This window comes from Neovison vison, chromosome 8, assembly GCF_020171115.1.
Source record: "Neovison vison isolate M4711 chromosome 8, ASM_NN_V1, whole genome shotgun sequence".
NCBI lineage: Eukaryota > Metazoa > Chordata > Mammalia > Carnivora > Mustelidae > Neogale > Neogale vison.
This window is the reverse complement of record NC_058098.1, coordinates 92,428,170-92,440,869: the sequence shown is the minus strand read 5'-3', so window position 1 is coordinate 92,440,869 and position 12,700 is coordinate 92,428,170. Positions and strand designations below refer to the sequence as shown.

The 12,700-nt window shown below is 49.8% G+C and overlaps 1 protein-coding gene across 20 annotated transcripts in view; it reads right to left on the bottom strand.

The window, feature by feature from the left end:
* The window catches only part of DYSF (dysferlin), a 204,696-nt gene that overhangs the window by 143,880 nt on the left and 48,116 nt on the right, over positions 1 to 12,700 (bottom strand). For 10 of the 20 annotated variants that reach the window (XM_044261346.1, XM_044261353.1, XM_044261350.1 and 7 more), the window contains 8 exons: positions 9,974 to 10,088; positions 8,688 to 8,780; positions 8,120 to 8,325; positions 6,382 to 6,510; positions 5,900 to 5,962; positions 5,143 to 5,193; positions 3,304 to 3,334; positions 2,631 to 2,746 (listed from right to left, as the gene is read on the bottom strand). In XM_044261346.1, coding sequence (XP_044117281.1) covers positions 2,631 to 2,746; positions 3,304 to 3,334; positions 5,143 to 5,193; positions 5,900 to 5,962; positions 6,382 to 6,510; positions 8,120 to 8,325; positions 8,688 to 8,780; positions 9,974 to 10,088 — 804 coding nt within the window. The remainder of the gene's footprint in view (positions 1 to 2,630; positions 2,747 to 3,303; positions 3,335 to 5,142; positions 5,194 to 5,899; positions 5,963 to 6,381; positions 6,511 to 8,119; positions 8,326 to 8,687; positions 8,781 to 9,973; positions 10,089 to 12,700) is intronic. The other 10 variants (XM_044261355.1, XM_044261357.1, XM_044261364.1 and 7 more) reach the window with 1 other exon arrangement.

The following is a 12,700-nucleotide window of genomic DNA, read 5'->3' as shown; positions in this document are numbered from 1 at the left end:
AGCAAAGTCTGGAAATAGCACTGTGGCGAATGGGACAAGGAGTAAACCACACTCAAGTAAGAGAAGAGGTTGATAGCACCCATGTTCACCTAGCCAGCACCTCCAGGTGACTTCTGCCACTGAAACTCACCAAGGAGTGTTATAAACAGTGAGGGATGGTGGGGTCCCGAGGTGTGGCAGGAGACCCCTACTATGGGGCCAGGAAGCACGTGGTGAGAGCTGTGGTGGAGGATGGCATCCAGGCTGGGGGAGGGGAGAGCATGGCAGGAGGGCACTAATGGATTGCGAAAACCAGCAGAGGCTGAGGTGAGGAGGGGGTTCTGTAACGCCAGGGTGGAAGGACTGTCTTTCAGCAGGGGTGACAGAGTGGTGGAGAGAGGGAGTTCTGAACTCAGGGTCTTAAAGGAAATAAAATCAGATGTCGGTGGCTCATCAGTGAGGATATGTCACACCTCAGGACAATGGTGAAGGTGAGAATCGGGAAGCAGGGACACCCCTGAACCAGCTCTGCCTAGGGGGGCGTGGGGGGAGTAGGTGACAGCCTAGAGAGGGAGAAACAACCAGCAAAGCAGCCTGTAATTAAAGGAGGAGGCCGTGCTGAGGTTGGGAAGAGCCGCCGGCCGGAAGGCTGCAGTGGGAACACCGAAGCTGGCTGCTCCTCCCGTTCCAGAACCCACAGAGAGTCGGAGCAGAAAGTAGGGGCTTCTGTCTGAGTTGATTTCAAAAGAAGTAGCTTCATCAGGAAAAAGCAAGGTTCCAATTCATAGGAAGAAGAGGAAGAAATGCTTTAGAGACGGGCAATAGACTCAGATGCCATGAGAAGGAACAAGACGGCATGATGTTTGGAAAGACATGCCACAGAAGGACAGGACGGGACTGCATGGGACAAAAGAGAGGGACAGGTCTCTTTAGGTGGGGCTTGCCCACTGGAGCTCCATCAGCCTCCTGCACAGCACAGAACACTGAGCTCCCCATCCCCTAACCCCCTCCACTGTGACTTTCTGAGCCCTTGTCATCAGCCAACTCCTATTCCTGACTCTCACAGAACTTGCCCTCTGCCTCCTACCACTCTTCTGCCCTGGAGATCTGATTTCCCCACTCTTGTCTCTCCCTCTCCTCTTGGCCATCCCAGGCTGGGAAGAGAAGGCCACACCTTGCATTGGCACCCCCCCATCACTCCACCATGTCTTTTATCTGAAGACCCCATCACCCCATGTGCCACTCGCTGCCCTGGTTCTCACTGACACTATCCACCAAGCTGAGGACAGGTGCTCACCTTTCCTTCCTGACTTCAGCACCTGCCTCACCACTTGCCTATTTGATTTCCAATTCTCCCATAAGATAATCCACATCAACGTGGTCAAGTCATTTGCCAACACGGTTCCCTTCCTCCACCAGCAGCTCCTTAGTCTCCCCTTCCCTTCCGCTGCTAGAGGCATGGTCACATCTGGAACCTCCAGCCACTCAGGGCCACTCCTCTAGCAAAACCTTGACCACTGAAACCCTTCTCTGAAGACAGCTTGCAACCTATCTGCCTCCTCCAACCTCCCACTCCTCCTGCTCCCACTCAGAGCAGAGCTCCCACACAGCTTGGCACACAGCAGGTGCTCAATAAATGTGCGTACCCTACCCCTTCCCCTATTCTCCGTCCCCCTCATCAGCTCTAAGCCTTGCACTCCTGCACCCTCCCTACCCAGCACCACCAGCCATGTCCCAATCTCCAAGCTACCTTGGCCCTGCGCTTCCCCTAGTCCTGCCATCCCCACACCAAACACCTCAGGCTGTCCGCCCACCTACTTCCAGGTCTCTGAGTATAATGACATTCTACAGAGCTAGGCGCCCTTGTGTCCTTCCATTTACCTGGAATTAACCCTTCCTCCCTCTCCCACGGCTATTCCCAACCTTCTTTCTTGCCAAACATAAAAAGATGCTGATACCTCTCCAGGTCTGCACACCTATCTCATCCTTCCCATCTCTAACTTGAACTTGACTTACTGGTGTGTAAAGATGATAATGGTATATTCTCAGGCGATAAAATTCAACTTGGAGTAGAGTATAGAGAATGATCTCACTTTTGCAAAAAAGAAAAATATACAACAATTTGGTGGTTGTCGGGGGGTGGGGGAAAGGGGACTGGAGGAAGAGGGACAATGTGTACAAACTTCCAGTTATCAGGTAAGTAAAAGTCATGAGGATATAATGCATAGCATGGAGACTCTAGTTAATAATTCTCTGTTGCACATTTGAAAGTTACTGAGAGAATAGATCCTAAAAGTTTGAAACTTCATAAGGCAATGGATGGTAACTAGACTTACCGTGATGATCATTTCACAATGTATACAAATAATGAATCGTTTATTCATTATATGACTGAAACTAATATAATGTTGTATGTCAATTACATCTCAATTGTAAAAAGTAATAAAAAAAAAATAGATGGGGCACCTGGGTGGCTCAGGTGATTAAACGTCTGACTCTTGGTTTTGGCTCAGGTTGTGATCTCAGGGTTTTAAGATCAGCCCTGCATTGGGTTCCGTGCTCACGCCGAGTATGCTGGGACTCTCTCTCCCTCTCCCTCTATCTCCTGATAGATGGAGGAGCTGTGAGGAGGACCCCCGCAATGTACTCACAGGCGCTTCATCTCCAGGCCCCAGAACACAGAGGCTTGCTTTCAGGTAACCTCTGGCTCCAGCAGAGAAATCGTCAGGGTCCGAGAGAAGCAGCCACTTCCTCAGATAGGCATGTCCTAAGAGAGACAACATCCATTGGTGAGGGCAGAGTTGGAAGGACCCATGTCTGCCACCACGTCCAGAGCCCGGGGCCAACTACATTTGGGTGATGAGGGATTTATTCACAGGGACATGGGGGCCAGACTTTGAGTGTTCATGTAGGCCAAGAAGAGTCTGCCAAAGCTAGACCCCAGGCCATTTACCTCCCTTTCAGGAAGTGACTGGACCAAAAGCCAGGGTGTGAAGAAATCTAGACTTGTTATCAAAATGGCCCACCTCTGTCAGAGGGGACTTCATCTCCAACAACATTTGATTGGGGCCTTCCAAATTTAGCATCCCTGGCTGGGCCAGCCAAGACCCATGAGAAGGTTTGATCTCCCTGAGGGCCTAGCTGACTTGGAAGATGGAAGCCTGCCTTCTCTTCTTTCCTGCAGCTCTCATCTCCAGGATCAGACTCTACCTCTAAAATCTAAAACCCCCAAGGGAAAAAGGCGATTGTCCCAAATGGCTGTTCCCAACAGCCTCCAGAACCAAAATGCAAGGATATGGCCAAAGGGATGAGGACGTGACTCACGGGGCTCTCTGTAGATGGTACCCACGTCCATCTGAAATTGAACCGAGAAACACAAGTCAAACTCTTGCCCTTGGAGCGTTCAGTGAAAGATGGAACGTTATGCTATTCCATTAAAAACCATGCTTTGAAGATCATTTGGAGACATGGAGAAATGTTCATCAGCTGATGTTACATGGAAAAAGTGCAGAATATATGTTCAAAGTTTGGTAAGGTTCATCAGCGCATAGGAAAGAACCGGCAAAAGAAACACAACAGAAGGGTGATTGTGCGCTCTCTGGCCGATAGACTTAGGTGTTAGCTTTATTTTATTTTTTTATTTTTTCCTTTCCTATATTTTATAATTTTCTATAAAAAATTTTTCTATAAAAGTCTATAAATTTTCTATAAAAATTCATAGATCAATGGAACATGGATGGTCGGGGAGCTTGTGCATGGGGATAGCCGGAGATATGTGAGAACTCTGTACTTTCCACTCTAGTTTGCTATGAACCTAAAATCGCTCTAAAAAATTTGATGATGGATTACTTTCATGATTAGAAAAAAAGAAAACAATTTTTTACCTTAACCTCTGGGTTCTCAGACTACAGATATGCTTCAAAGATTAGAGACGCAAGACATGGAACCCCATTCATTACAGAATGACCCAAGTCCAATCCCATTCTTTTTTAATAACTGCTTTTCCAGAATAATTGCCTTCGTTTTTTATCTTGTGACTACTTCCCAGAGAAGGGGCCATATTTTATTTTGATAGCAAGAGGAGGGTAAAATAAGCCTGTACTCCTTCTTCCCATTTGATAAATGCCTGAAGATTCAAAAATGAGAAAATCAGTGAGGTTTGCATTAAAACACCATTCGTGAAGGTCTCCATTGCTAGCTACCTGCCTTTACTTCTGAGATTTGTTGATGCCTCCCTGAGAGCTGAGTCCTAGTCAGCCCTTGGTTCTCTAAAGTGCACTCTTCGCTTCTGTACTGTATGGGACAAATGGGGATGGGGAGGGCAGGCTCCCCCGTCTCCCCTGTGTCTCAACCTGATCCCCCTGGACTCTACATCTGGACTCCACTTGCAAGCCAGAGCACCGATGTCACCCTGGCCTGAGTCAGTATTAGGGGGAAGGCCACCTAACCACCAATGTCACTGTCTGCCCAGATATAAGGACAGATATGAATCAGAATAAGAAGCCGAACTCCCCCTGTTGGACATAAGGGAAAAGATTTCCCTCTCCACTCTTTCTGTCAAATAATTTACCTTGGAAACCTTATAAATATAAGTATTTTCTCTGCTTTTTCTGTGGGAAGGGAGGGGCAGGCCTTCAGCACAGGCCTGGGTCCAAGTTGTGGGGAAAAAAAAAAACCCTCATCACAAAAATGCAAGCTTTTCTGTTTTTCCCTCTGGAGAAAGTCAGTTAGCTATCACCGATGGTCAACCCATCACCAGGTGGTGAGGATGAACTGTGCTTGGAGAGGGCGCTGTCTGTCGTCTGCAGTGAGGACTACTTACCTACGAACAGCTAAGGGGTGGGTTGTAAAGGATTTCTCAGTGGTGCAAAGGATTTCCTGCTGCCTGTACAATCTCCTAGTGGATAGCCTGTCATGTGCATCACCTTCTGGATTGATACGTATCCAATAATAAAATTCTGTTCTTTCTCTATGACCTCTGTGGAGAGGATTTTTAAGTTTGGAGATTTTGTTTTGCCCTTTTTCTTTTTTTTTACTGTATTTCCCAACACTGACCAAGAGAAACAGGACCCCCAAAGTACCAGCCTCTGCACATTACTTACAGAATCATCAGTAACATGAATTAGCAACAACTAACTGCTTTCAAAAAATATATATAATTACCCGGAATTCCCCAATGAGAGCATCTGTCCGGAGAGAACGGGAGTCTACCACCTGGGAGAGGGAGATAAATTAAAACTCTCATTTACAAGTAAATGTTGGCCCAGACAGGACCCAATACAACAGCTCTTCCCTCCCAAACAGTAACAGCCAACACTTAGAGCACGCACTCTGTTCCAAGACTGCTCTGAGCAAAGTTTAAACTCACATGAACCCCCTGAGTAGGTACTATTATTATGCCCACTTTACAGATGAAGGAACAGAGGCCCAGAGAGGCTACAGGACTTGTAGAGCATCAACAACCCCTAAAGGACAGAAGCAGGTGCAGAACCCACACCTTCAAAAAATAAACCATACTGCCTTTCAGAAGAAAGACCAAAAAAGGGGGGGGGAGAGCTGAGGCCCAAAGAAAGAAGCTCTTGGCCAGAAGCAGGCACATGGGCAAACAAAATAAAATAAAAATCTGGGTCTGCAGCGAGAATGACTTCAGAACCCTGACCTTTGGCCCCGTGGGTTGTGCTCGGCAGTGGGGGTACCCCACTCTGCTGTTGCCTCCATCTGAGCTGCCAAAGGCATTTCTGTGACCAGCAGAGCTTGGCGGTGAGCCGCACCCGTCACCCGTGCCCTGGGCTGCACGGCTTCTTCCTCACACTCGCTCACACTCACACTGACAGGTGCACACACACATGCACGCTGATACATGTGGCATGCAAGGGAGTGTACACGTAACCCACAGAGGAGACTGATTGCTGAGACATACCGTGATAAAGATGGGCTCCTCGAACAGCTCCAAGGGAGAGTCAAACACGTTGAAGAAGAGAGTCTGTGATTCAGGGCAAAAGGGAAATGAATGAGTGCCTGCCGACGCCAGGGGTCAAGGAGAGGGTCAGCCACTGCCCACAGCCTTCAGGTCTGGCCCACCCAGAAGTGTGGACTGAGCTCAGCCCAACAGAAGGCTCTGGGGATTCCACAAGTTCTGGGGTATCCCACCTTTGACCTCACAGAGGTTGTCATCTCGGTGGGGTGGAGGCTGGCCCTATGGTATGTCAGAGACATTGAGCCCTGGGAGCCCAAGGCAGGAAGAAGAGCTAGAACCACCTCCACCCCAGTTCCTCAGACGACCTACTAGGGACCCAGCATATCTCTCGATTCAAAAACCAAATGGACTGTCCTGTGTCTGCTATGCATTCCCAGTTTGGAAGGGCCAGCGTGGTCCTCGTCCTTATACCCAGCATCTCCCACCTCATTGAAGAGCGGGCTGTTTCCCTTGTGGATCCGTGTCCTCTTGGTCTGCCCAGCAGCTGTGACCTTGACCACAGGCTTGATATTCACCCCTGGAAGCTGGCGCCCCTCGATCACTTGCACCCTGATCTGAAAGCCAAGAAAAGCCATAAGCAGGAGGAGGGGGGATGTCCTCAGGCCCCAAGGGAGTCGGAAATCTCAGGGACCATTCTCACTGCTGGCTTCTGGGGAAGGGTATTAAAAAGGTATTAGGAAGAGCATTATAAGAACAGTCATATTTTTCTACCAAGGTCCCTTGCACCTCTAAAAACCCATAGTTCCGCACAAGAGCTGTCAAGCTGCCCTAAGGAAGCTCCCAGCTCTAAATTCGAGGGCTGCGCTGAGGACCCAGAGCCCAGCTCATTCCACGCAGCCATTGGGACAAGCCTTCCCTCAGACCCCTTGACGCCCGCACATCTAAATGGCCTGAACGTTCCTCACTGACAGCTCCCTCAGGGGCTGAACTGACAGAGTGAATTGATCCCACTTTTTATTCTTTATAAGATACAACGTTTTCTCACATTTTGAGAAATAAATTAAGAGTTTTCTCTATTGAACTTGAAGTAGAGAAAGGTTTCAGGAAGATCTGTGCTTCCAAATTGAGGCAAAATATTTTAAAACATGAAATTTTAAATACAAGAACAATTTTCATGGAAAAATACGATGTTTACTGGTTTTAAGTTTCAGTCGACATTTATTTATCAATGGACTGAACAATGTTTTTCTTTAAGCCGTACTACAGAAGAATATATTACTAATAATATCGGGAAGGTAAATCCATAATTTTTTATTCTCTTCATTTTCCTGTATTTTCTGTTTTCAACAAGAAACATACATTAATTTTCAAAGGAGAAAAAAAGCAGTAAGTACATGACTTGGGAATAAAAATAATAACAATGTCAGAATTTTGTCTCTCAGGCAAATACACAGCGGTTACAGCTAGTACTTTCACTTAAATTACCAAGATTTAGAAGTAAATACATTTTTACAATTTGTGGCACTTGGTAAAGAGCTAAGTTTCCTGTCTTTAACTTTAAAAGTAGTTCTGAAGAGCTCAGTATCACTAAATGCAACTATGTCAACATAAGAAATTTCATAGAAAAGAAAAAGAATAAGCAAAGGACCAAAATTAAAATTCAAATAAACCAGGATAGGTTTTTGGATTAAAATATGCCCGAGGGTTCATAGTAACGGTTTATTCTGTGAAGAGCTAGAACATGCTCAAATTCTACACGGCCTTTGGAAGAATCCATGGGTATAAGGAAGGACATGGATCAAGAGAGAAAACAAAGAGCCAGACAGAGCTTCCTTGTCTGGGGATCTTGTTAAAATGCAGATTCTGATTCAGCAGGGCTGGCGGTCTGCGTTTCCATCCAGCTTCCGGGTGCTGCTCCTGCTGCTGGCCCAAGGACCACACTATGAGAAGCCAACAGCTAGCTAGTCAGATAAAGCCTTGTTGGAATGCAAGTAACAAATGTAAAGATGGGCTGAATCTCTCCAGCGCTCCCCGCAACCTTTTTTGTAAAGCACAAAACCAGGGGCCGGTGTTCTGAGGCCACAACGTGTGACCTGCTCATTCTGCATCTGCTGGGGACCAGGGGAACCACAGACTCCTAACTAGAAGAGCCCTTAGGACCTGCTCCAGGCTGGACAGACAGTACTTAAAGAGGAGACTGCGGTCAGAGAGTCAGCCCATTACCTGGAAGTCCTGCGGTTTGTCCGACAGTAGCTTTCTGGGAGTGGGAGCACTTCTTTTCCTCTTGCTCCCGGGGTGGTAGGGAGGCAGATGAGAAGGTGGCTTCCTTGGGGTGGTGGGTGCCCCGGGGCCTGGGGCACCGCTCTGATCCAGTGATGGCTCTGCCTCATCTCCCGTGAGCCCCTGGTCTTCGGTGTCCTCTCCTGTGTCTGGGCGGAGAGGCTACTAATAAGGGCTGGTCCCTCTGGCCTGGTGCTTGGGACCCTACCCAGCCAATGGAGGAGCCAAAGGGCTTGGGCACGAAGACCCACCAACCACTTCCCCTCCTGTCAGTGAGCCAGGATGGATGAGGGAGAAAGAGGAGCTTCCAACAGCTGAGATGTGAAGATGGTCAGTCCAGTTAGTCAACAGGAAGGAAAGAAATGGCCCTAGCCCTCCCCACCATATCCTACAGGATCAGTGCCTCTGACCACCTTGTCCCAGGTCCCACTCTGGTGAGCTGACAGATGGCAGCAGTGAGCTGGTTACAGGTGGGAGGATCAGGATCAGGAGAGCCTGACCCGGGTCTCACCGGTGGGGGCCAGCCACTTCTTTCCAGAGTTTCTCGTGTCCACGGTGCTGTCACTGAGCAGGGACCAAGTCTCAGCCCGGCTCTGTCCCCCACCTGGCATAGGGGCAGGGCACAGCCCCAGGAGGCGAGGAAGGAGCTGGGTGAGGGGAGCCAACCTAGGGCACCCCCACCCCCTGGCTACCCAAGCCTGGCACAAAATTCAGAAATCGTTCCCATGTCTGCTGAAGACTGTTCCTTCTCACCACCTTCCTGGCAAGACTGGGGATTTGTGACCTTTGGGAGCTTTTCCTGCGAAACCCTAACTCAGTCGGACCCACCTCCAAGGTGGCTCCAGAGCACTCGGGCCCTTCACCCCCCATTCTGTCACCAGGAGCACCCCTTCTCTCTGCCCACCACCCACCCTCCCCAGGAACCTATGCCCCAGTCCAGATTGCTCTCCTCATCTCCAAGCTCAGACGGCGGGTGTGGAGCTCCAACAACGTGGCTGGGCAGGGCAGGCTCCGGGCACAGCCCGAGCAGAGGCTGAGGCTGCTGGGGTTGAAGGCGGTGTTTGCCTCTGGCTCCCTTCACCCAGAGAGAAACTACAGTCTCTTTCTCACGGCCAAGTCCCCACCTGGCGCATCTGTGCAGCTTTCTGCACATTCCAGCAGGCCAGACCACGTGGAGGCCTCACCAGCCTCACAGCGGCAAGCCCAGCACCCTGGCGGGATCCTTCTGTGACAAGGCCAGCAGAGGCAAGTGAAGAGAACTGAGACAACCCTGGAACTTGCTAACTCCATCTGCTCATTTCACAAATGATAAACCACAGGCCCAGAGAGGGAGCGTGGCCGGCCCAAAGCCACACAGCTACTTGGTGCCAAAGTCAAGAAAGGAAGCCATGTCCCCTGGCAGCGGCCCAGGGCTCTTTCGAGGCACACCCAGTTGTGTTGTTACGACACCATAGCCAAAGGCCTAGGAAGTCCCAGAGCAGGGAAGCATTCACCTCTGGGGTATCTCCTGGGGCAGATCCCATCCCAGCAAAGGCGTGCCCTCCCACCCAGCTCCCAGCTGCCCCATGCGGAGCAGCAGCCCAGGCACAGGCCCTCCCCAGGAGGGTTTCCTCACACCAGTCCTAGTAGCACTTTCTCTGTGTGGCAGAAGGCCGCTCTCAGGACCTCCTACCCACTGGTGTCCTCTCTTCTATGGACCTGGGCAGCCCCCGAAGCCTCACGCTGGCCTCCTGCCCCCAGGCTCCCACACTGCTGCCGGGCTTCTTCCCAGGGGCCCTGCCAGGGTGGGCTCCTCACCAGCCATCATATCCATGTTGGGCAGAGTGGGCGAGGGTTCCAGAGATGCAGAGGGCGGGAACAGGGGCACAGCTCCAGGGAGTGGTGTGTAGGACACCTGTAGGACCAGCGAGGCCTGGAAGGGATGAGGGTGGGAGGGCAGCAGGTTAGCACACTGGCCGCGGACCACCACCGGCCAGCATCCTTTCTGTTCCTCTTACTGCTTCGCCAAGGAAGATGGCACGGATGGGGGTCAGGTTTGCAGGAGGCTGGGGCAAAGCCACCCCAGGGGCCCATCAGGACAGGCAAGTGGCCTAAAGCACAGAATCCAGAGTCAGCTTCTGCCACCTAGAAGCTGTGCGATCTTGGTCAAATTCCAGAACCTCACTGTGCTTCGCTTCCCTCATCTGTAAAATGAGCGTACTAACAGCGATGACACCTTCCTCATAGGGCCAAATGGCAGTGAAAACAGCAAACAGCAGACAAAGCACATCATAAGCTTCTATAAATGAATCAGCCGTTCAACCTCCCCTGCAGGATTTTTCAATCCTCAGCCTAGGCCCATCTTCAGGACAAAGGCCGCTTGACCACTCCTGCTTAGCTGAGGGCCCTCCCCTGTTTCCCCACAGGCAGCTCAGCCTCACTCCGCTGAGGCCCCAGCTAGCTCTGGGAGTCTCAGGGTGCTGCTTACCTTTCTGAACCCTCTTCCCTCCCAGCAACACCCCTGCCCCCCACCCATCTCAACTTCAGCTGCTCCAGCTTTGACCGGCTGAGGGGAGAGTGACTGGAGAGCCACCCCACTCTCACAGGCCAGGAAAGCCTGCCCTGTGTTTTCATCCCACTGACACACTTCCCTCCCTACCCGAACAAGACCTGCACTGCTCAAAGGGCCCCAGAACCTGAGAAATCAGCCTCAGCAGGCTCTCCAGGCTTACAGCTCCTAGGCCAGTGGGGGGCTGGCCCCAGGCTTCCCTGGGACTGTAGGTCCAGCAGGCCTCCTGGGGCAGTCTTTTTATGGATCAAAATAATAAGTGCTCTATTTAAGGAAATTTAGAGAGTACAGAAATCTTAAAGAAAAATAATGATGTGGGTGGATCAGTGGGTTAAGCATCCGACTCCTGATTTCTGCTCTGGTCATAATCTCATGGGTCAGGATCTCATGGGTCTTGAGATAAGCCCTGCATGGGGGGCTGGGGGAGGAGGGAAGGTTGATGCTCAGTGGGGAGTCTGCTTGAGATTTTCTCCCTCTTCCCCTCCTCCCACTCGTGCTCCCTCCCTCTCTCTCTCAAATAAATACATCTTTTAAAAAAAAAGAAAGAAAGAAAGAAAAAAGGAAAGAAAATACAAGAGAAAACAAATTTCCATAATTCCACCGTTATTTACATTTTGATCTAATTCTCCCCAATCTTTTTAAACAAGCACTGTACAGCCCTGCTGTATAGAAAATGCTTTTCTATTTTACTTGCATTAGACAGTAAGCATTTCCCAGGCTTTGACAAATCCTTTACAAACATAATTGTTAATAATGCATAATAGCCTCTGAGCAGCTCATCATAATTCACTAGACATCTCTATTGGGTAATATTAGGGATTCTGGAAACTCCTGGGGCAAATCCTGGTCCTCAGACAGAAAAGGGCCACAGGTACTGGATGGCCCCAGTCTGAGGCTTGAACCCCCAGACTGGGGCATGGGCAGGGGCAGCCAGGCTAAGGCAGGGCAGGACCTGCAGAAGGGTGGGGCTCACAATGCCAAGGAAGGAAGCCAGCGCCAGCTCAGCAACCCAGGAGACCCAGGGAGAGGCCAGGAAGGCAATGAGACCCTTTCTGTCCAGGAACCAAGGTTCTGCCTTCATGCCTGCCATGCAGGTTTGAGAACCACCAGCAGGTGTCGCTACTTGAGCGGGCAGCTGTCTGTGCACCCTAAGCTCCTGCAGCCCAAAGAGGAAAGAACAGCTTCTGGGGCCCCTCCCGGGTGCCCAGACCTGCTCATCACCATCCCTGAAATCCTGGAGATTCCAGTCAGCAGGTCTGGGGTAGACCTGGGCATTTGTATTTTCAACAACCGTCCTGGGGTTTCCCCCCACTTCAACAAACGGCAAGTTGGGCTCTTTGGAAAAATAACTAAGTCTAGGGTTTGGCCAAGGAAGACAGATGACCCTGGACCACTTCTGTGCCAGAAAGCAAGGAAATACCCAAAGAATGATAGAAACATGTCCAAAGGACACAGAAACCTATTTTCACAGACTCCCACTGGCCAAATCTGGGAGAATTTAAATATGAAAATAAATACAGAGGCAGACTAAAACATTGAATAAAATTTCTGAACACAGAAATAAATGGGACAGAAGAAAGCTTTTCTGTTCAGTGAAATACCAATGAACGAACGCAGAAAAAAATAATTGGCTTAGGACATCACCATCTGACAACCATCAAAACAAGAATTAATTCAACCAAGGAAACAAGAATGGCTGTGAAAACGGCCAGGTAAAAGTTGGATGAGGAACAGAGTATTTAGAGTCACAAAGTACCTCCCCCCACAATTCCTACCTATTAGAAAAGAGAAGGAACTGGTGATCAGTGGAGAACGCCAGCAAAGGCAACATTAATCAAATGCTCAAGGTTAAGAGCACAGTCATCCAGATACAATAAGAGCAACATATGTTCACTGTGTTCTCCTCCTGCCAAAGACGCCCAGGCTAAATCGAATTGCAAAGAAACCTCAGACCCAAACCAGGAGACATTCTACAG